At 54.6% G+C, this 22,221-nt stretch overlaps 5 gene segments (V, D, J or C); all 5 read left to right on the top strand.

The window, feature by feature from the left end:
* The first annotated feature begins 2,306 nt into the window (after positions 1-2,306).
* Positions 2,307-4,234, top strand: LOC140597609 (immunoglobulin lambda constant 7-like). The segment is given in 2 exon segments: positions 2,307-2,367; positions 3,775-4,234. Coding segments are annotated over 2 exon segments (381 nt in total).
* A 2,742-nt stretch (positions 4,235-6,976) lies between these two features.
* On the top strand, positions 6,977-8,508 carry LOC140597606 (immunoglobulin lambda constant 7-like). The segment is given in 2 exon segments: positions 6,977-7,021; positions 7,997-8,508. Coding segments are annotated over 2 exon segments (417 nt in total).
* Positions 8,509-11,250: 2,742 nt separating this feature from the next.
* Positions 11,251-12,782, top strand: LOC140597605 (immunoglobulin lambda constant 7-like). The segment is given in 2 exon segments: positions 11,251-11,295; positions 12,271-12,782. Coding segments are annotated over 2 exon segments (417 nt in total).
* A 2,742-nt stretch (positions 12,783-15,524) lies between these two features.
* LOC140597604 (immunoglobulin lambda constant 7-like) lies at positions 15,525-17,056 on the top strand. The segment is given in 2 exon segments: positions 15,525-15,569; positions 16,545-17,056. Coding segments are annotated over 2 exon segments (417 nt in total).
* A 2,742-nt stretch (positions 17,057-19,798) lies between these two features.
* On the top strand, positions 19,799-21,330 carry LOC140597603 (immunoglobulin lambda constant 7-like). The segment is given in 2 exon segments: positions 19,799-19,843; positions 20,819-21,330. Coding segments are annotated over 2 exon segments (417 nt in total).
* The last annotated feature ends 891 nt before the right edge of the window (positions 21,331-22,221 follow it).

Raw genomic sequence — 22,221 nt, 5'->3', positions numbered from 1 at the left:
TCTCAACTATCTTTAAGGGTGAACATCATTCCTTTGACTGTGTACAAAGGCGCCAGCCGAAGGCCTTCTCATGTGTTTGTGGGGGATTAATTGGCCAAGAATTTTGTTTCTTTATTTTTTTTTATTTTTTTAAATTTATTTATGATAGTCATACAGAGAGAGAGAGAGGCAGAGACACAGGCAGAGGGAGAAGCAGGCTCCATGCACCGGAGCCCGACGTGGGATTCGATCCCAGGTCTCCAGGATCGCGCCCTGGGCCAAAGGCAGGCGCCAAACCGCTACGACACCCAGGGATCCCTAATTGGCCAAGAATTGCAGGAGAATTTTCCCGAACAGTATATACCAATAGCAAAACAAGATTAAAGACTCTCCTCCACAATAGGTCGGTGCATCCTTTTCTTTGTGTGGACCATGTGCCCGGCCAGTCATAGCTGCCTTCATTGACCTTAGGTCCCCATAGCTTCTGGAATATGTGCTGATCTCCTCCCTGGACCTGGGCTTTCAACAGCTGGAAGTGGCCCTCCTCTTAAGATGTCTATTAAGGTCCCCTCTCAGTAACATTTTTCCCTAGATTCCTACTCCATGTGGACCTTCCCCATCTTCACAGCCTAGAACATCCTCCCTTCCTTAGGGGACCCTCCTTGCCAGATTCCCTAGGGACACTGTTTGTGGCCCCTCCCACAGGCTTTCCCTGTCACACTCACTACAAGACCCTCTGCCTGGACCCTGGTAACTCACACTCACATTCCCACTGGTGGCACCTCCTCCCAGTGTCTCTTGCTTCCCACTAGTATTGATGTTCCCTGGGAGATAGATACCACCTATGCTTTCTAGGACCCCTCAGATTAGGCCAACCCACGATCCACCCCCTGTGCTGGCTTGACCTGCCTGGGCCTCTGTGTTAGAAATCCAGGATCAGATTCAGGGAATGAGCTGCTGACAAGTCTCTCAACTGACTCATCTACCTAGGAACCTCGTGTGAGATCTGAGCTGTAAGACACATACATACCATACGCACACAGGTACAAATGAATACAAACAATATGCACACACATGATGATCACAAGCACACTGGTCCATTTCCAAACACTGCTAAGGTAGGCATCCCTCAGGAAGGTTCAGGAAGACCTGGAGGATGGGTCTACACAGAGTCCCAGCGTGGGACATGAGCAAAGAAAACCCAGTCACTGCAGCCCCCATAGAGCCATCCAGTAACAAATAAGGAGGCCAGGGAGATTCTGGTCCAGGATGGAGTGATGAGCTCCTGGGAGTGATTCTGGTCCAGGAGACATGATGAGCTCCTGGGAGTGAGTCTGGACAGGAAGTAGCAGACAGATCAGGGAGGACAGCAGGACTACTGACTGGCGGGCCACTGTGTCACAGAAAGGATACCAGGCCTGTATGTACCTTGTGTGAGCTCATTAGGTGACATCCCCAGGCCATGATGCAGGCAGAGACCTGGGTGTCATTAACATCCTCACAACATGAAGGTCACTTGTAAGAGTACAGTATGTGTCCTGCCTGGTGGGGCCACCGTGTGCAAATGATGCTTCCTGTACATGAGGGATGTGGGATTCTGAGGTGGTTAAAGTGTCTGTCAGACTCTCACACTTGGGCTCAGGGCAAAATTTCTGGAAGCAGGGACTGCCCCTCCACGCACCTGGGGCCTGGCAGGTCTATCCGGCTGACAAGCAGCCCACATTCCTACACTCCTCCAGGTGACACCTGCCCTCCTCCAACTCAGTATGGAGACTAAACACTCACCATCTACTATACCTTCCACAAGATCCTGCCAAAGGAAGGGTGCTGGAGCTTAGGCCCTGTGGAGAGATCTATCTGCTTGGGAGAAACAGGATTCTCCTCCCATCCAGTTCCCATTCCTGACCCCAAACTCCGTCAGACTCCTGTGCTGTAGATGTGGTGGCACTCAGGACACTCCCCACCAGTCCCAAGTCTGCAAAGGGGTCCCAGCTCCATCATATCCCTGTGTGAAACAGGCCTGCTCACCCCTTCCACAATGACATACTGACACACACTGAGGAGACACACAGCTCCTCCCTAACGATGGACCTAGCTGGGAATTTCGATGACATACCCAGACATCCTCCGCAACCCCTCCCCAGGACTGAGGATGGATGGAATCTGAACCCTCCACGGAAATGAAATTCCTGGTCTCCAGGGGCAACCTCCTCACCACACACCCGCATCTGCCCAACCAGCACCCGTGACAAGGAGGCTGCCCTTTGGGCCTCCCGAGCAGCTGCAGGTGGGCCTGGGTCAGGGGTGGAGGGGCTGACAGAGGGTTTATGTTCGAGGCTGTGTCACAGTGTGCTGTGTTCGGCGGAGGCACCCACCTGACCGTCCTCGGTGAGTCTACCCCTTTCTCGCCTCCTTGGCACCCACTCTGCAATTTCAGGTGATGCTTCTCTCCTTTCCAACTTGATGAAGGCTGAGGCTAAAGGTCTGTGGGGTCTATGCCTTTCGTCCGCTTCGTCTGCCCCTCGTGCCTCCACTGCTCCCACCTTGTCAGATGTTGTACTGGAGCTGCAGGGGACCAGCCCCAAAATCCTTCCTGACGTACACTCAGGTCTCACTGTGTGTCCAGCCCTCTACCCACAGGACCTTCTTCTCTGGACTAGGGGGTGGTCGGTTCCCCAGTCAGGGTCTATTAGAATCATGAATGTGAGGGGAAATGAGGGGAGATGGATAAGGAAGAGGGATGCTCAGACTGCCAGCAGGGCTATAAGGTGATGGAAGGATTGTGGGGGCTGCTCAGGTGCTGGCCTCTGTCTCTGGCGGAGGGGGGTCCCGGGCAGAGGGCTGCATGGGCACAATGAGGAGAGCCTTGATATGGGGACTCGGAGACAAGGAGGGGGAAGCAGGACAAGGGGTAAAGGATAAAGCAAGGACTTGAGAGAATGGAGCCCAAGGTGATGGGACCAGCCACCATGTAGGGATACTTAGACACCAAGAATAGGACCGGTCTAGGAAACTCTGGCAGCAGAGGTCCATCCCCTCAAAGCCCACTACATCTGGAGAGCCCCTGAGAAGATATTGGACCCGAGGCCCCTGATAGGGACAGGTGACAGAGATAGTACTGCTAGGTACCCGGAAATCCTAGGAGAGATAGACCCCCAGGTTTTCACAGAAAACCGGGAGACCCTCAGAACAGACACAGCCCCATCCTCAGAACTGGAAATTCACTTGACACGAGAAACTTCCCCTACTGGACTCCCTGCATTCAAGAACCAGAGTTCACAGCCCATCCCATTCAGCAACCCTAGAAGGCGGGTATCTAGGGAGGTGGGCAAGGCTGCTGTGGAGGTATGAGGTGGCCTGGAGGCAGGAAACAGACTCTTCACATGGGTAACAGAGCCCTGAAACCCAGAGATGCCAGCTCTAGGAAATCCTGGGTAAGTGACCTGGGCGATGTCACCTGAGACCTGTGTCCAAGCACACAAAGAGTGAGAAAGAAAGCAGGGTCTCGGGGTCATTGACATCTAGTCCTGGGGGTAGACTGAGTAGATTAGAAGGATATATGATGTGGAGAGACCCTGAGGCCATGCAGAGGCCCAGAAACTAGAGAATCTGGCACTCAGATTCTCTCCAGCAGAAGGTGGGTGAGCCTGCCCATGGCTCACCTGACCTCTAGGAGCAAGGGCCGCCTGAAGCCCAAGACATGGACAGGACACAGCTGTAGCCCCACACCAGGAATCAGGTAGGTGCTGACACAACAAACATCTGCCTTGACCCGCTGGCCTTCCGTCCCCACAGGTCAGCCCAAGGCCTCCCCCTCGGTCACACTCTTCCCGCCCTCCTCTGAGGAGCTCGGCGCCAACAAGGCCACCCTGGTGTGCCTCATCAGCGACTTCTACCCCAGCAGCGTGACGGTGGCCTGGAAGGCAGACGGCAGCCCCATCACCCAGGGCGTGGAGACCACCAAGCCCTCCAAGCAGAGCAACAGCAAGTACGCGGCCAGCAGCTACCTGAGCCTGACGCCTGACAAGTGGAAATCTCACAGCAGCTTCAGCTGCCTGGTCACGCACGAGGGGAGCACCGTGGAGAAGAAGGTGGCCCCCGCAGAGTGCTCTTAGGCTCCCGATGCCCCCCGCCCACCGAAGGGGGCCCGGAGCCTCAGGACCTCCAGGAGGATCTTGCCTCCCATCTGGGTCATCCCGCCCTTCTCCCCGCACCCAGGCAGCACTCAATAAAGTGTTCTTTGTTCAATCAGAAATCGCGCTCTCTGCTCATTGGGCTTAACCCTTTGTGTCTGATCTCAACTATCTTTAAGGGTGAACATCATTCCTTTGACTGTGTACAAAGGCGCCAGCCGAAGGCCTTCTCATGTGTTTGTGGGGGATTAATTGGCCAAGAATTTTGTTTCTTTATTTTTTTTTATTTTTTTAAATTTATTTATGATAGTCATACAGAGAGAGAGAGAGGCAGAGACACAGGCAGAGGGAGAAGCAGGCTCCATGCACCGGAGCCCGACGTGGGATTCGATCCCAGGTCTCCAGGATCGCGCCCTGGGCCAAAGGCAGGCGCCAAACCGCTGCGCCACCCAGGGATCCCTAATTGGCCAAGAATTGCAGGAGAATTTTCCCGAACAGTATATACCAATAGCAAAACAAGATTAAAGACTCTCCTCCACAATAGGTCGGTGCATCCTTTTCTTTGTGTGGACCATGTGCCCGGCCAGTCATAGCTGCCTTCATTGACCTTAGGTCCCCATAGCTTCTGGAATATGTGCTGATCTCCTCCCTGGACCTGGGCTTTCAACAGCTGGAAGTGGCCCTCCTCTTAAGATGTCTATTAAGGTCCCCTCTCAGTAACATTTTTCCCTAGATTCCTACTCCATGTGGACCTTCCCCATCTTCACAGCCTAGAACATCCTCCCTTCCTTAGGGGACCCTCCTTGCCAGATTCCCTAGGGACACTGTTTGTGGCCCCTCCCACAGGCTTTCCCTGTCACACTCACTACAAGACCCTCTGCCTGGACCCTGGTAACTCACACTCACATTCCCACTGGTGGCACCTCCTCCCAGTGTCTCTTGCTTCCCACTAGTATTGATGTTCCCTGGGAGATAGATACCACCTATGCTTTCTAGGACCCCTCAGATTAGGCCAACCCACGATCCACCCCCTGTGCTGGCTTGACCTGCCTGGGCCTCTGTGTTAGAAATCCAGGATCAGATTCAGGGAATGAGCTGCTGACAAGTCTCTCAACTGACTCATCTACCTAGGAACCTCGTGTGAGATCTGAGCTGTAAGACACATACATACCATACGCACACAGGTACAAATGAATACAAACAATATGCACACACATGATGATCACAAGCACACTGGTCCATTTCCAAACACTGCTAAGGTAGGCATCCCTCAGGAAGGTTCAGGAAGACCTGGAGGATGGGTCTACACAGAGTCCCAGCGTGGGACATGAGCAAAGAAAACCCAGTCACTGCAGCCCCCATAGAGCCATCCAGTAACAAATAAGGAGGCCAGGGAGATTCTGGTCCAGGATGGAGTGATGAGCTCCTGGGAGTGATTCTGGTCCAGGAGACATGATGAGCTCCTGGGAGTGAGTCTGGACAGGAAGTAGCAGACAGATCAGGGAGGACAGCAGGACTACTGACTGGCGGGCCACTGTGTCACAGAAAGGATACCAGGCCTGTATGTACCTTGTGTGAGCTCATTAGGTGACATCCCCAGGCCATGATGCAGGCAGAGACCTGGGTGTCATTAACATCCTCACAACATGAAGGTCACTTGTAAGAGTACAGTATGTGTCCTGCCTGGTGGGGCCACCGTGTGCAAATGATGCTTCCTGTACATGAGGGATGTGGGATTCTGAGGTGGTTAAAGTGTCTGTCAGACTCTCACACTTGGGCTCAGGGCAAAATTTCTGGAAGCAGGGACTGCCCCTCCACGCACCTGGGGCCTGGCAGGTCTATCCGGCTGACAAGCAGCCCACATTCCTACACTCCTCCAGGTGACACCTGCCCTCCTCCAACTCAGTATGGAGACTAAACACTCACCATCTACTATACCTTCCACAAGATCCTGCCAAAGGAAGGGTGCTGGAGCTTAGGCCCTGTGGAGAGATCTATCTGCTTGGGAGAAACAGGATTCTCCTCCCATCCAGTTCCCATTCCTGACCCCAAACTCCGTCAGACTCCTGTGCTGTAGATGTGGTGGCACTCAGGACACTCCCCACCAGTCCCAAGTCTGCAAAGGGGTCCCAGCTCCATCATATCCCTGTGTGAAACAGGCCTGCTCACCCCTTCCACAATGACATACTGACACACACTGAGGAGACACACAGCTCCTCCCTAACGATGGACCTAGCTGGGAATTTCGATGACATACCCAGACATCCTCCGCAACCCCTCCCCAGGACTGAGGATGGATGGAATCTGAACCCTCCACGGAAATGAAATTCCTGGTCTCCAGGGGCAACCTCCTCACCACACACCCGCATCTGCCCAACCAGCACCCGTGACAAGGAGGCTGCCCTTTGGGCCTCCCGAGCAGCTGCAGGTGGGCCTGGGTCAGGGGTGGAGGGGCTGACAGAGGGTTTATGTTCGAGGCTGTGTCACAGTGTGCTGTGTTCGGCGGAGGCACCCACCTGACCGTCCTCGGTGAGTCTACCCCTTTCTCGCCTCCTTGGCACCCACTCTGCAATTTCAGGTGATGCTTCTCTCCTTTCCAACTTGATGAAGGCTGAGGCTAAAGGTCTGTGGGGTCTATGCCTTTCGTCCGCTTCGTCTGCCCCTCGTGCCTCCACTGCTCCCACCTTGTCAGATGTTGTACTGGAGCTGCAGGGGACCAGCCCCAAAATCCTTCCTGACGTACACTCAGGTCTCACTGTGTGTCCAGCCCTCTACCCACAGGACCTTCTTCTCTGGACTAGGGGGTGGTCGGTTCCCCAGTCAGGGTCTATTAGAATCATGAATGTGAGGGGAAATGAGGGGAGATGGATAAGGAAGAGGGATGCTCAGACTGCCAGCAGGGCTATAAGGTGATGGAAGGATTGTGGGGGCTGCTCAGGTGCTGGCCTCTGTCTCTGGCGGAGGGGGGTCCCGGGCAGAGGGCTGCATGGGCACAATGAGGAGAGCCTTGATATGGGGACTCGGAGACAAGGAGGGGGAAGCAGGACAAGGGGTAAAGGATAAAGCAAGGACTTGAGAGAATGGAGCCCAAGGTGATGGGACCAGCCACCATGTAGGGATACTTAGACACCAAGAATAGGACCGGTCTAGGAAACTCTGGCAGCAGAGGTCCATCCCCTCAAAGCCCACTACATCTGGAGAGCCCCTGAGAAGATATTGGACCCGAGGCCCCTGATAGGGACAGGTGACAGAGATAGTACTGCTAGGTACCCGGAAATCCTAGGAGAGATAGACCCCCAGGTTTTCACAGAAAACCGGGAGACCCTCAGAACAGACACAGCCCCATCCTCAGAACTGGAAATTCACTTGACACGAGAAACTTCCCCTACTGGACTCCCTGCATTCAAGAACCAGAGTTCACAGCCCATCCCATTCAGCAACCCTAGAAGGCGGGTATCTAGGGAGGTGGGCAAGGCTGCTGTGGAGGTATGAGGTGGCCTGGAGGCAGGAAACAGACTCTTCACATGGGTAACAGAGCCCTGAAACCCAGAGATGCCAGCTCTAGGAAATCCTGGGTAAGTGACCTGGGCGATGTCACCTGAGACCTGTGTCCAAGCACACAAAGAGTGAGAAAGAAAGCAGGGTCTCGGGGTCATTGACATCTAGTCCTGGGGGTAGACTGAGTAGATTAGAAGGATATATGATGTGGAGAGACCCTGAGGCCATGCAGAGGCCCAGAAACTAGAGAATCTGGCACTCAGATTCTCTCCAGCAGAAGGTGGGTGAGCCTGCCCATGGCTCACCTGACCTCTAGGAGCAAGGGCCGCCTGAAGCCCAAGACATGGACAGGACACAGCTGTAGCCCCACACCAGGAATCAGGTAGGTGCTGACACAACAAACATCTGCCTTGACCCGCTGGCCTTCCGTCCCCACAGGTCAGCCCAAGGCCTCCCCCTCGGTCACACTCTTCCCGCCCTCCTCTGAGGAGCTCGGCGCCAACAAGGCCACCCTGGTGTGCCTCATCAGCGACTTCTACCCCAGCGGCGTGACGGTGGCCTGGAAGGCAGACGGCAGCCCCATCACCCAGGGCGTGGAGACCACCAAGCCCTCCAAGCAGAGCAACAGCAAGTACGCGGCCAGCAGCTACCTGAGCCTGACGCCTGACAAGTGGAAATCTCACAGCAGCTTCAGCTGCCTGGTCACGCACGAGGGGAGCACCGTGGAGAAGAAGGTGGCCCCCGCAGAGTGCTCTTAGGCTCCCGATGCCCCCCGCCCACCGAAGGGGGCCCGGAGCCTCAGGACCTCCAGGAGGATCTTGCCTCCCATCTGGGTCATCCCGCCCTTCTCCCCGCACCCAGGCAGCACTCAATAAAGTGTTCTTTGTTCAATCAGAAATCGCGCTCTCTGCTCATTGGGCTTAACCCTTTGTGTCTGATCTCAACTATCTTTAAGGGTGAACATCATTCCTTTGACTGTGTACAAAGGCGCCAGCCGAAGGCCTTCTCATGTGTTTGTGGGGGATTAATTGGCCAAGAATTTTGTTTCTTTATTTTTTTTTATTTTTTTAAATTTATTTATGATAGTCATACAGAGAGAGAGAGAGGCAGAGACACAGGCAGAGGGAGAAGCAGGCTCCATGCACCGGAGCCCGACGTGGGATTCGATCCCAGGTCTCCAGGATCGCGCCCTGGGCCAAAGGCAGGCGCCAAACCGCTGCGCCACCCAGGGATCCCTAATTGGCCAAGAATTGCAGGAGAATTTTCCCGAACAGTATATACCAATAGCAAAACAAGATTAAAGACTCTCCTCCACAATAGGTCGGTGCATCCTTTTCTTTGTGTGGACCATGTGCCCGGCCAGTCATAGCTGCCTTCATTGACCTTAGGTCCCCATAGCTTCTGGAATATGTGCTGATCTCCTCCCTGGACCTGGGCTTTCAACAGCTGGAAGTAGCCCTCCTCTTAAGATGTCTATTAAGGTCCCCTCTCAGTAACATTTTTCCCTAGATTCCTACTCCATGTGGACCTTCCCCATCTTCACAGCCTAGAACATCCTCCCTTCCTTAGGGGACCCTCCTTGCCAGATTCCCTAGGGACACTGTTTGTGGCCCCTCCCACAGGCTTTCCCTGTCACACTCACTACAAGACCCTCTGCCTGGACCCTGGTAACTCACACTCACATTCCCACTGGTGGCACCTCCTCCCAGTGTCTCTTGCTTCCCACTAGTATTGATGTTCCCTGGGAGATAGATACCACCTATGCTTTCTAGGACCCCTCAGATTAGGCCAACCCACGATCCACCCCCTGTGCTGGCTTGACCTGCCTGGGCCTCTGTGTTAGAAATCCAGGATCAGATTCAGGGAATGAGCTGCTGACAAGTCTCTCAACTGACTCATCTACCTAGGAACCTCGTGTGAGATCTGAGCTGTAAGACACATACATACCATACGCACACAGGTACAAATGAATACAAACAATATGCACACACATGATGATCACAAGCACACTGGTCCATTTCCAAACACTGCTAAGGTAGGCATCCCTCAGGAAGGTTCAGGAAGACCTGGAGGATGGGTCTACACAGAGTCCCAGCGTGGGACATGAGCAAAGAAAACCCAGTCACTGCAGCCCCCATAGAGCCATCCAGTAACAAATAAGGAGGCCAGGGAGATTCTGGTCCAGGATGGAGTGATGAGCTCCTGGGAGTGATTCTGGTCCAGGAGACATGATGAGCTCCTGGGAGTGAGTCTGGACAGGAAGTAGCAGACAGATCAGGGAGGACAGCAGGACTACTGACTGGCGGGCCACTGTGTCACAGAAAGGATACCAGGCCTGTATGTACCTTGTGTGAGCTCATTAGGTGACATCCCCAGGCCATGATGCAGGCAGAGACCTGGGTGTCATTAACATCCTCACAACATGAAGGTCACTTGTAAGAGTACAGTATGTGTCCTGCCTGGTGGGGCCACCGTGTGCAAATGATGCTTCCTGTACATGAGGGATGTGGGATTCTGAGGTGGTTAAAGTGTCTGTCAGACTCTCACACTTGGGCTCAGGGCAAAATTTCTGGAAGCAGGGACTGCCCCTCCACGCACCTGGGGCCTGGCAGGTCTATCCGGCTGACAAGCAGCCCACATTCCTACACTCCTCCAGGTGACACCTGCCCTCCTCCAACTCAGTATGGAGACTAAACACTCACCATCTACTATACCTTCCACAAGATCCTGCCAAAGGAAGGGTGCTGGAGCTTAGGCCCTGTGGAGAGATCTATCTGCTTGGGAGAAACAGGATTCTCCTCCCATCCAGTTCCCATTCCTGACCCCAAACTCCGTCAGACTCCTGTGCTGTAGATGTGGTGGCACTCAGGACACTCCCCACCAGTCCCAAGTCTGCAAAGGGGTCCCAGCTCCATCATATCCCTGTGTGAAACAGGCCTGCTCACCCCTTCCACAATGACATACTGACACACACTGAGGAGACACACAGCTCCTCCCTAACGATGGACCTAGCTGGGAATTTCGATGACATACCCAGACATCCTCCGCAACCCCTCCCCAGGACTGAGGATGGATGGAATCTGAACCCTCCACGGAAATGAAATTCCTGGTCTCCAGGGGCAACCTCCTCACCACACACCCGCATCTGCCCAACCAGCACCCGTGACAAGGAGGCTGCCCTTTGGGCCTCCCGAGCAGCTGCAGGTGGGCCTGGGTCAGGGGTGGAGGGGCTGACAGAGGGTTTATGTTCGAGGCTGTGTCACAGTGTGCTGTGTTCGGCGGAGGCACCCACCTGACCGTCCTCGGTGAGTCTACCCCTTTCTCGCCTCCTTGGCACCCACTCTGCAATTTCAGGTGATGCTTCTCTCCTTTCCAACTTGATGAAGGCTGAGGCTAAAGGTCTGTGGGGTCTATGCCTTTCGTCCGCTTCGTCTGCCCCTCGTGCCTCCACTGCTCCCACCTTGTCAGATGTTGTACTGGAGCTGCAGGGGACCAGCCCCAAAATCCTTCCTGACGTACACTCAGGTCTCACTGTGTGTCCAGCCCTCTACCCACAGGACCTTCTTCTCTGGACTAGGGGGTGGTCGGTTCCCCAGTCAGGGTCTATTAGAATCATGAATGTGAGGGGAAATGAGGGGAGATGGATAAGGAAGAGGGATGCTCAGACTGCCAGCAGGGCTATAAGGTGATGGAAGGATTGTGGGGGCTGCTCAGGTGCTGGCCTCTGTCTCTGGCGGAGGGGGGTCCCGGGCAGAGGGCTGCATGGGCACAATGAGGAGAGCCTTGATATGGGGACTCGGAGACAAGGAGGGGGAAGCAGGACAAGGGGTAAAGGATAAAGCAAGGACTTGAGAGAATGGAGCCCAAGGTGATGGGACCAGCCACCATGTAGGGATACTTAGACACCAAGAATAGGACCGGTCTAGGAAACTCTGGCAGCAGAGGTCCATCCCCTCAAAGCCCACTACATCTGGAGAGCCCCTGAGAAGATATTGGACCCGAGGCCCCTGATAGGGACAGGTGACAGAGATAGTACTGCTAGGTACCCGGAAATCCTAGGAGAGATAGACCCCCAGGTTTTCACAGAAAACCGGGAGACCCTCAGAACAGACACAGCCCCATCCTCAGAACTGGAAATTCACTTGACACGAGAAACTTCCCCTACTGGACTCCCTGCATTCAAGAACCAGAGTTCACAGCCCATCCCATTCAGCAACCCTAGAAGGCGGGTATCTAGGGAGGTGGGCAAGGCTGCTGTGGAGGTATGAGGTGGCCTGGAGGCAGGAAACAGACTCTTCACATGGGTAACAGAGCCCTGAAACCCAGAGATGCCAGCTCTAGGAAATCCTGGGTAAGTGACCTGGGCGATGTCACCTGAGACCTGTGTCCAAGCACACAAAGAGTGAGAAAGAAAGCAGGGTCTCGGGGTCATTGACATCTAGTCCTGGGGGTAGACTGAGTAGATTAGAAGGATATATGATGTGGAGAGACCCTGAGGCCATGCAGAGGCCCAGAAACTAGAGAATCTGGCACTCAGATTCTCTCCAGCAGAAGGTGGGTGAGCCTGCCCATGGCTCACCTGACCTCTAGGAGCAAGGGCCGCCTGAAGCCCAAGACATGGACAGGACACAGCTGTAGCCCCACACCAGGAATCAGGTAGGTGCTGACACAACAAACATCTGCCTTGACCCGCTGGCCTTCCGTCCCCACAGGTCAGCCCAAGGCCTCCCCCTCGGTCACACTCTTCCCGCCCTCCTCTGAGGAGCTCGGCGCCAACAAGGCCACCCTGGTGTGCCTCATCAGCGACTTCTACCCCAGCGGCGTGACGGTGGCCTGGAAGGCAGACGGCAGCCCCATCACCCAGGGCGTGGAGACCACCAAGCCCTCCAAGCAGAGCAACAGCAAGTACGCGGCCAGCAGCTACCTGAGCCTGACGCCTGACAAGTGGAAATCTCACAGCAGCTTCAGCTGCCTGGTCACGCACGAGGGGAGCACCGTGGAGAAGAAGGTGGCCCCCGCAGAGTGCTCTTAGGCTCCCGATGCCCCCCACCCACCGAAGGGGGCCCGGAGCCTCAGGACCTCCAGGAGGATCTTGCCTCCCATCTGGGTCATCCCGCCCTTCTCCCCGCACCCAGGCAGCACTCAATAAAGTGTTCTTTGTTCAATCAGAAATCGCGCTCTCTGCTCATTGGGCTTAACCCTTTGTGTCTGATCTCAACTATCTTTAAGGGTGAACATCATTCCTTTGACTGTGTACAAAGGCGCCAGCCGAAGGCCTTCTCATGTGTTTGTGGGGGATTAATTGGCCAAGAATTTTGTTTCTTTATTTTTTTTTATTTTTTTAAATTTATTTATGATAGTCATACAGAGAGAGAGAGAGGCAGAGACACAGGCAGAGGGAGAAGCAGGCTCCATGCACCGGAGCCCGACGTGGGATTCGATCCCAGGTCTCCAGGATCGCGCCCTGGGCCAAAGGCAGGCGCCAAACCGCTACGACACCCAGGGATCCCTAATTGGCCAAGAATTGCAGGAGAATTTTCCCGAACAGTATATACCAATAGCAAAACAAGATTAAAGACTCTCCTCCACAATAGGTCGGTGCATCCTTTTCTTTGTGTGGACCATGTGCCCGGCCAGTCATAGCTGCCTTCATTGACCTTAGGTCCCCATAGCTTCTGGAATATGTGCTGATCTCCTCCCTGGACCTGGGCTTTCAACAGCTGGAAGTGGCCCTCCTCTTAAGATGTCTATTAAGGTCCCCTCTCAGTAACATTTTTCCCTAGATTCCTACTCCATGTGGACCTTCCCCATCTTCACAGCCTAGAACATCCTCCCTTCCTTAGGGGACCCTCCTTGCCAGATTCCCTAGGGACACTGTTTGTGGCCCCTCCCACAGGCTTTCCCTGTCACACTCACTACAAGACCCTCTGCCTGGACCCTGGTAACTCACACTCACATTCCCACTGGTGGCACCTCCTCCCAGTGTCTCTTGCTTCCCACTAGTATTGATGTTCCCTGGGAGATAGATACCACCTATGCTTTCTAGGACCCCTCAGATTAGGCCAACCCACGATCCACCCCCTGTGCTGGCTTGACCTGCCTGGGCCTCTGTGTTAGAAATCCAGGATCAGATTCAGGGAATGAGCTGCTGACAAGTCTCTCAACTGACTCATCTACCTAGGAACCTCGTGTGAGATCTGAGCTGTAAGACACATACATACCATACGCACACAGGTACAAATGAATACAAACAATATGCACACACATGATGATCACAAGCACACTGGTCCATTTCCAAACACTGCTAAGGTAGGCATCCCTCAGGAAGGTTCAGGAAGACCTGGAGGATGGGTCTACACAGAGTCCCAGCGTGGGACATGAGCAAAGAAAACCCAGTCACTGCAGCCCCCATAGAGCCATCCAGTAACAAATAAGGAGGCCAGGGAGATTCTGGTCCAGGATGGAGTGATGAGCTCCTGGGAGTGATTCTGGTCCAGGAGACATGATGAGCTCCTGGGAGTGAGTCTGGACAGGAAGTAGCAGACAGATCAGGGAGGACAGCAGGACTACTGACTGGCGGGCCACTGTGTCACAGAAAGGATACCAGGCCTGTATGTACCTTGTGTGAGCTCATTAGGTGACATCCCCAGGCCATGATGCAGGCAGAGACCTGGGTGTCATTAACATCCTCACAACATGAAGGTCACTTGTAAGAGTACAGTATGTGTCCTGCCTGGTGGGGCCACCGTGTGCAAATGATGCTTCCTGTACATGAGGGATGTGGGATTCTGAGGTGGTTAAAGTGTCTGTCAGACTCTCACACTTGGGCTCAGGGCAAAATTTCTGGAAGCAGGGACTGCCCCTCCACGCACCTGGGGCCTGGCAGGTCTATCCGGCTGACAAGCAGCCCACATTCCTACACTCCTCCAGGTGACACCTGCCCTCCTCCAACTCAGTATGGAGACTAAACACTCACCATCTACTATACCTTCCACAAGATCCTGCCAAAGGAAGGGTGCTGGAGCTTAGGCCCTGTGGAGAGATCTATCTGCTTGGGAGAAACAGGATTCTCCTCCCATCCAGTTCCCATTCCTGACCCCAAACTCCGTCAGACTCCTGTGCTGTAGATGTGGTGGCACTCAGGACACTCCCCACCAGTCCCAAGTCTGCAAAGGGGTCCCAGCTCCATCATATCCCTGTGTGAAACAGGCCTGCTCACCCCTTCCACAATGACATACTGACACACACTGAGGAGACACACAGCTCCTCCCTAACGATGGACCTAGCTGGGAATTTCGATGACATACCCAGACATCCTCCGCAACCCCTCCCCAGGACTGAGGATGGATGGAATCTGAACCCTCCACGGAAATGAAATTCCTGGTCTCCAGGGGCAACCTCCTCACCACACACCCGCATCTGCCCAACCAGCACCCGTGACAAGGAGGCTGCCCTTTGGGCCTCCCGAGCAGCTGCAGGTGGGCCTGGGTCAGGGGTGGAGGGGCTGACAGAGGGTTTATGTTCGAGGCTGTGTCACAGTGTGCTGTGTTCGGCGGAGGCACCCACCTGACCGTCCTCGGTGAGTCTACCCCTTTCTCGCCTCCTTGGCACCCACTCTGCAATTTCAGGTGATGCTTCTCTCCTTTCCAACTTGATGAAGGCTGAGGCTAAAGGTCTGTGGGGTCTATGCCTTTCGTCCGCTTCGTCTGCCCCTCGTGCCTCCACTGCTCCCACCTTGTCAGATGTTGTACTGGAGCTGCAGGGGACCAGCCCCAAAATCCTTCCTGACGTACACTCAGGTCTCACTGTGTGTCCAGCCCTCTACCCACAGGACCTTCTTCTCTGGACTAGGGGGTGGTCGGTTCCCCAGTCAGGGTCTATTAGAATCATGAATGTGAGGGGAAATGAGGGGAGATGGATAAGGAAGAGGGATGCTCAGACTGCCAGCAGGGCTATAAGGTGATGGAAGGATTGTGGGGGCTGCTCAGGTGCTGGCCTCTGTCTCTGGCGGAGGGGGGTCCCGGGCAGAGGGCTGCATGGGCACAATGAGGAGAGCCTTGATATGGGGACTCGGAGACAAGGAGGGGGAAGCAGGACAAGGGGTAAAGGATAAAGCAAGGACTTGAGAGAATGGAGCCCAAGGTGATGGGACCAGCCACCATGTAGGGATACTTAGACACCAAGAATAGGACCGGTCTAGGAAACTCTGGCAGCAGAGGTCCATCCCCTCAAAGCCCACTACATCTGGAGAGCCCCTGAGAAGATATTGGACCCGAGGCCCCTGATAGGGACAGGTGACAGAGATAGTACTGCTAGGTACCCGGAAATCCTAGGAGAGATAGACCCCCAGGTTTTCACAGAAAACCGGGAGACCCTCAGAACAGACACAGCCCCATCCTCAGAACTGGAAATTCACTTGACACGAGAAACTTCCCCTACTGGACTCCCTGCATTCAAGAACCAGAGTTCACAGCCCATCCCATTCAGCAACCCTAGAAGGCGGGTATCTAGGGAGGTGGGCAAGGCTGCTGTGGAGGTATGAGGTGGCCTGGAGGCAGGAAACAGACTCTTCACATGGGTAACAGAGCCCTGAAACCCAGAGATGCCAGCTCTAGGAAATCCTGGGTAAGTGACCTGGGCGATGTCACCTGAGACCTGTGTCCAAGCACACAAAGAGTGAGAAAGAAAGCAGGGTCTCGGGGTCATTGACATCTAGTCCTGGGGGTAGACTGAGTAGATTAGAAGGATATATGATGTGGAGAGACCCTGAGGCCATGCAGAGGCCCAGAAACTAGAGAATCTGGCACTCAGATTCTCTCCAGCAGAAGGTGGGTGAGCCTGCCCATGGCTCACCTGACCTCTAGGAGCAAGGGCCGCCTGAAGCCCAAGACATGGACAGGACACAGCTGTAGCCCCACACCAGGAATCAGGTAGGTGCTGACACAACAAACATCTGCCTTGACCCGCTGGCCTTCCGTCCCCACAGGTCAGCCCAAGGCCTCCCCCTCGGTCACACTCTTCCCGCCCTCCTCTGAGGAGCTCGGCGCCAACAAGGCCACCCTGGTGTGCCTCATCAGCGACTTCTACCCCAGCGGCGTGACGGTGGCCTGGAAGGCAGACGGCAGCCCCATCACCCAGGGCGTGGAGACCACCAAGCCCTCCAAGCAGAGCAACAGCAAGTACGCGGCCAGCAGCTACCTGAGCCTGACGCCTGACAAGTGGAAATCTCACAGCAGCTTCAGCTGCCTGGTCACGCACGAGGGGAGCACCGTGGAGAAGAAGGTGGCCCCCGCAGAGTGCTCTTAGGCTCCCGATGCCCCCCGCCCACCGAAGGGGGCCCGGAGCCTCAGGACCTCCAGGAGGATCTTGCCTCCCATCTGGGTCATCCCGCCCTTCTCCCCGCACCCAGGCAGCACTCAATAAAGTGTTCTTTGTTCAATCAGAAATCGCGCTCTCTGCTCATTGGGCTTAACCCTTTGTGTCTGATCTCAACTATCTTTAAGGGTGAACATCATTCCTTTGACTGTGTACAAAGGCGCCAGCCGAAGGCCTTCTCATGTGTTTGTGGGGGATTAATTGGCCAAGAATTTTGTTTCTTTATTTTTTTTTATTTTTTTAAATTTATTTATGATAGTCATACAGAGAGAGAGAGAGGCAGAGACACAGGCAGAGGGAGAAGCAGGCTCCATGCACCGGAGCCCGACGTGGGATTCGATCCCAGGTCTCCAGGATCGCGCCCTGGGCCAAAGGCAGGCGCCAAACCGCTGCGCCACCCAGGGATCCCTAATTGGCCAAGAATTGCAGGAGAATTTTCCCGAACAGTATATACCAATAGCAAAACAAGATTAAAGACTCTCCTCCACAATAGGTCGGTGCATCCTTTTCTTTGTGTGGACCATGTGCCCGGCCAGTCATAGCTGCCTTCATTGACCTTAGGTCCCCATAGCTTCTGGAATATGTGCTGATCTCCTCCCTGGACCTGGGCTTTCAACAGCTGGAAGTGGCCCTCCTCTTAAGATGTCTATTAAGGTCCCCTCTCAGTAACATTTTTCCCTAGATTCCTACTCCATGTGGACCTTCCCCATCTTCACAGCCTAGAACATCCTCCCTTCCTTAGGGGACCCTCCTTGCCAGATTCCCTAGGGACACTGTTTGTGGCCCCTCCCACAGGCTTTCCCTGTCACACTCACTACAAGACCCTCTGCCTGGACCCTGGTAACTCACACTCACATTCCCACTGGTGGCACCTCCTCCCAGTGTCTCTTGCTTCCCACTAGTATTGATGTTCCCTGGGAGATAGATACCACCTATGCTTTCTAGGACCCCTCAGATTAGGCCAACCCACGATCCACCCCCTGTGCTGGCTTGACCTGCCTGGGCCTCTGTGTTAGAAATCCAGGATCAGATTCAGGGAATGAGCTGCTGACAAGTCTCTCAACTGACTCATCTACCTAGGAACCTCGTGTGAGATCTGAGCTGTAAGACACATACATACCATACGCACACAGGTACAAATGAATACAAACAATATGCACACACATGATGATCACAAGCACACTGGTCCATTTCCAAACACTGCTAAGGTAGGCATCCCTCAGGAAGGTTCAGGAAGACCTGGAGGATGGGTCTACACAGAGTCCCAGCGTGGGACATGAGCAAAGAAAACCCAGTCACTGCAGCCCCCATAGAGCCATCCAGTAACAAATAAGGAGGCCAGGGAGATTCTGGTCCAGGATGGAGTGATGAGCTCCTGGGAGTGATTCTGGTCCAGGAGACATGATGAGCTCCTGGGAGTGAGTCTGGACAGGAAGTAGCAGACAGATCAGGGAGGACAGCAGGACTACTGACTGGCGGGCCACTGTGTCACAGAAAGGATACCAGGCCTGTATGTACCTTGTGTGAGCTCATTAGGTGACATCCCCAGGCCATGATGCAGGCAGAGACCTGGGTGTCATTAACATCCTCACAACATGAAGGTCACTTGTAAGAGTACAGTATGTGTCCTGCCTGGTGGGGCCACCGTGTGCAAATGATGCTTCCTGTACATGAGGGATGTGGGATTCTGAGGTGGTTAAAGTGTCTGTCAGACTCTCACACTTGGGCTCAGGGCAAAATTTCTGGAAGCAGGGACTGCCCCTCCACGCACCTGGGGCCTGGCAGGTCTATCCGGCTGACAAGCAGCCCACATTCCTACACTCCTCCAGGTGACACCTGCCCTCCTCCAACTCAGTATGGAGACTAAACACTCACCATCTACTATACCTTCCACAAGATCCTGCCAAAGGAAGGGTGCTGGAGCTTAGGCCCTGTGGAGAGATCTATCTGCTTGGGAGAAACAGGATTCTCCTCCCATCCAGTTCCCATTCCTGACCCCAAACTCCGTCAGACTCCTGTGCTGTAGATGTGGTGGCACTCAGGACACTCCCCACCAGTCCCAAGTCTGCAAAGGGGTCCCAGCTCCATCATATCCCTGTGTGAAACAGGCCTGCTCACCCCTTCCACAATGACATACTGACACACACTGAGGAGACACACAGCTCCTCCCTAACGATGGACCTAGCTGGGAATTTCGATGACATACCCAGACATCCTCCGCAACCCCTCCCCAGGACTGAGGATGGATGGAATCTGAACCCTCCACGGAAATGAAATTCCTGGTCTCCAGGGGCAACCTCCTCACCACACACCCGCATCTGCCCAACCAGCACCCGTGACAAGGAGGCTGCCCTTTGGGCCTCCCGAGCAGCTGCAGGTGGGCCTGGGTCAGGGGTGGAGGGGCTGACAGAGGGTTTATGTTCGAGGCTGTGTCACAGTGTGCTGTGTTCGGCGGAGGCACCCACCTGACCGTCCTCGGTGAGTCTACCCCTTTCTCGCCTCCTTGGCACCCACTCTGCAATTTCAGGTGATGCTTCTCTCCTTTCCAACTTGATGAAGGCTGAGGCTAAAGGTCTGTGGGGTCTATGCCTTTCGTCCGCTTCGTCTGCCCCTCGTGCCTCCACTGCTCCCACCTTGTCAGATGTTGTACTGGAGCTGCAGGGGACCAGCCCCAAAATCCTTCCTGACGTACACTCAGGTCTCACTGTGTGTCCAGCCCTCTACCCACAGGACCTTCTTCTCTGGACTAGGGGGTGGTCGGTTCCCCAGTCAGGGTCTATTAGAATCATGAATGTGAGGGGAAATGAGGGGAGATGGATAAGGAAGAGGGATGCTCAGACTGCCAGCAGGGCTATAAGGTGATGGAAGGATTGTGGGGGCTGCTCAGGTGCTGGCCTCTGTCTCTGGCGGAGGGGGGTCCCGGGCAGAGGGCTGCATGGGCACAATGAGGAGAGCCTTGATATGGGGACTCGGAGACAAGGAGGGGGAAGCAGGACAAGGGGTAAAGGATAAAGCAAGGACTTGAGAGAATGGAGCCCAAGGTGATGGGACCAGCCACCATGTAGGGATACTTAGACACCAAGAATAGGACCGGTCTAGGAAACTCTGGCAGCAGAGGTCCATCCCCTCAAAGCCCACTACATCTGGAGAGCCCCTGAGAAGATATTGGACCCGAGGCCCCTGATAGGGACAGGTGACAGAGATAGTACTGCTAGGTACCCGGAAATCCTAGGAGAGATAGACCCCCAGGTTTTCACAGAAAACCGGGAGACCCTCAGAACAGACACAGCCCCATCCTCAGAACTGGAAATTCACTTGACACGAGAAACTTCCCCTACTGGACTCCCTGCATTCAAGAACCAGAGTTCACAGCCCATCCCATTCAGCAACCCTAGAAGGCGGGTATCTAGGGAGGTGGGCAAGGCTGCTGTGGAGGTATGAGGTGGCCTGGAGGCAGGAAACAGACTCTTCACATGGGTAACAGAGCCCTGAAACCCAGAGATGCCAGCTCTAGGAAATCCTGGGTAAGTGACCTGGGCGATGTCACCTGAGACCTGTGTCCAAGCACACAAAGAGTGAGAAAGAAAGCAGGGTCTCGGGGTCATTGACATCTAGTCCTGGGGGTAGACTGAGTAGATTAGAAGGATATATGATGTGGAGAGACCCTGAGGCCATGCAGAGGCCCAGAAACTAGAGAATCTGGCACTCAGATTCTCTCCAGCAGAAGGTGGGTGAGCCTGCCCATGGCTCACCTGACCTCTAGGAGCAAGGGCCGCCTGAAGCCCAAGACATGGACAGGACACAGCTGTAGCCCCACACCAGGAATCAGGTAGGTGCTGACACAACAAACATCTGCCTTGACCCGCTGGCCTTCCGTCCCCACAGGTCAGCCCAAGGCCTCCCCCTCGGTCACACTCTTCCCGCCCTCCTCTGAGGAGCTCGGCGCCAACAAGGCCACCCTGGTGTGCCTCATCAGCGACTTCTACCCCAGCGGCGTGACGGTGGCCTGGAAGGCAGACGGCAGCCCCATCACCCAGGGCGTGGAGACCACCAAGCCCTCCAAGCAGAGCAACAGCAAGTACGCGGCCAGCAGCTACCTGAGCCTGACGCCTGACAAGTGGAAATCTCACAGCAGCTTCAGCTGCCTGGTCACGCACGAGGGGAGCACCGTGGAGAAGAAGGTGGCCCCCGCAGAGTGCTCTTAGGCTCCCGATGCCCCCCGCCCACCGAAGGGGGCCCGGAGCCTCAGGACCTCCAGGAGGATCTTGCCTCCCATCTGGGTCATCCCGCCCTTCTCCCCGCACCCAGGCAGCACTCAATAAAGTGTTCTTTGTTCAATCAGAAATCGCGCTCTCTGCTCATTGGGCTTAACCCTTTGTGTCTGATCTCAACTATCTTTAAGGGTGAACATCATTCCTTTGACTGTGTACAAAGGCGCCAGCCGAAGGCCTTCTCATGTGTTTGTGGGGGATTAATTGGCCAAGAATTTTGTTTCTTTATTTTTTTTTATTTTTTTAAATTTATTTATGATAGTCATACAGAGAGAGAGAGAGGCAGAGACACAGGCAGAGGGAGAAGCAGGCTCCATGCACCGGAGCCCGACGTGGGATTCGATCCCAGGTCTCCAGGATCGCGCCCTGGGCCAAAGGCAGGCGCCAAACCGCTGCGCCACCCAGGGATCCCTAATTGGCCAAGAATTGCAGGAGAATTTTCCCGAACAGTATATACCAATAGCAAAACAAGATTAAAGACTCTCCTCCACAATAGGTCGGTGCATCCTTTTCTTTGTGTGGACCATGTGCCCGGCCAGTCATAGCTGCCTTCATTGACCTTAGGTCCCCATAGCTTCTGGAATATGTGCTGATCTCCTCCCTGGACCTGGGCTTTCAACAGCTGGAAGTGGCCCTCCTCTTAAGATGTCTATTAAGGTCCCCTCTCAGTAACATTTTTCCCTAGATTCCTACTCCATGTGGACCTTCCCCATCTTCACAGCCTAGAACATCCTCCCTTCCTTAGGGGACCCTCCTTGCCAGATTCCCTAGGGACACTGTTTGTGGCCCCTCCCACAGGCTTTCCCTGTCACACTCACTACAAGACCCTCTGCCTGGACCCTGGTAACTCACACTCACATTCCCACTGGTGGCACCTCCTCCCAGTGTCTCTTGCTTCCCACTAGTATTGATGTTCCCTGGGAGATAGATACCACCTATGCTTTCTAGGACCCCTCAGATTAGGC

This window comes from Vulpes vulpes, unplaced genomic scaffold, assembly GCF_048418805.1.
Source record: "Vulpes vulpes isolate BD-2025 unplaced genomic scaffold, VulVul3 u000000753, whole genome shotgun sequence".
Lineage (NCBI taxonomy): Eukaryota > Metazoa > Chordata > Mammalia > Carnivora > Canidae > Vulpes > Vulpes vulpes.
The sequence above is the reverse complement of the archived record's forward strand: the minus strand, read 5'-3'. Positions and strand labels throughout refer to the sequence as shown.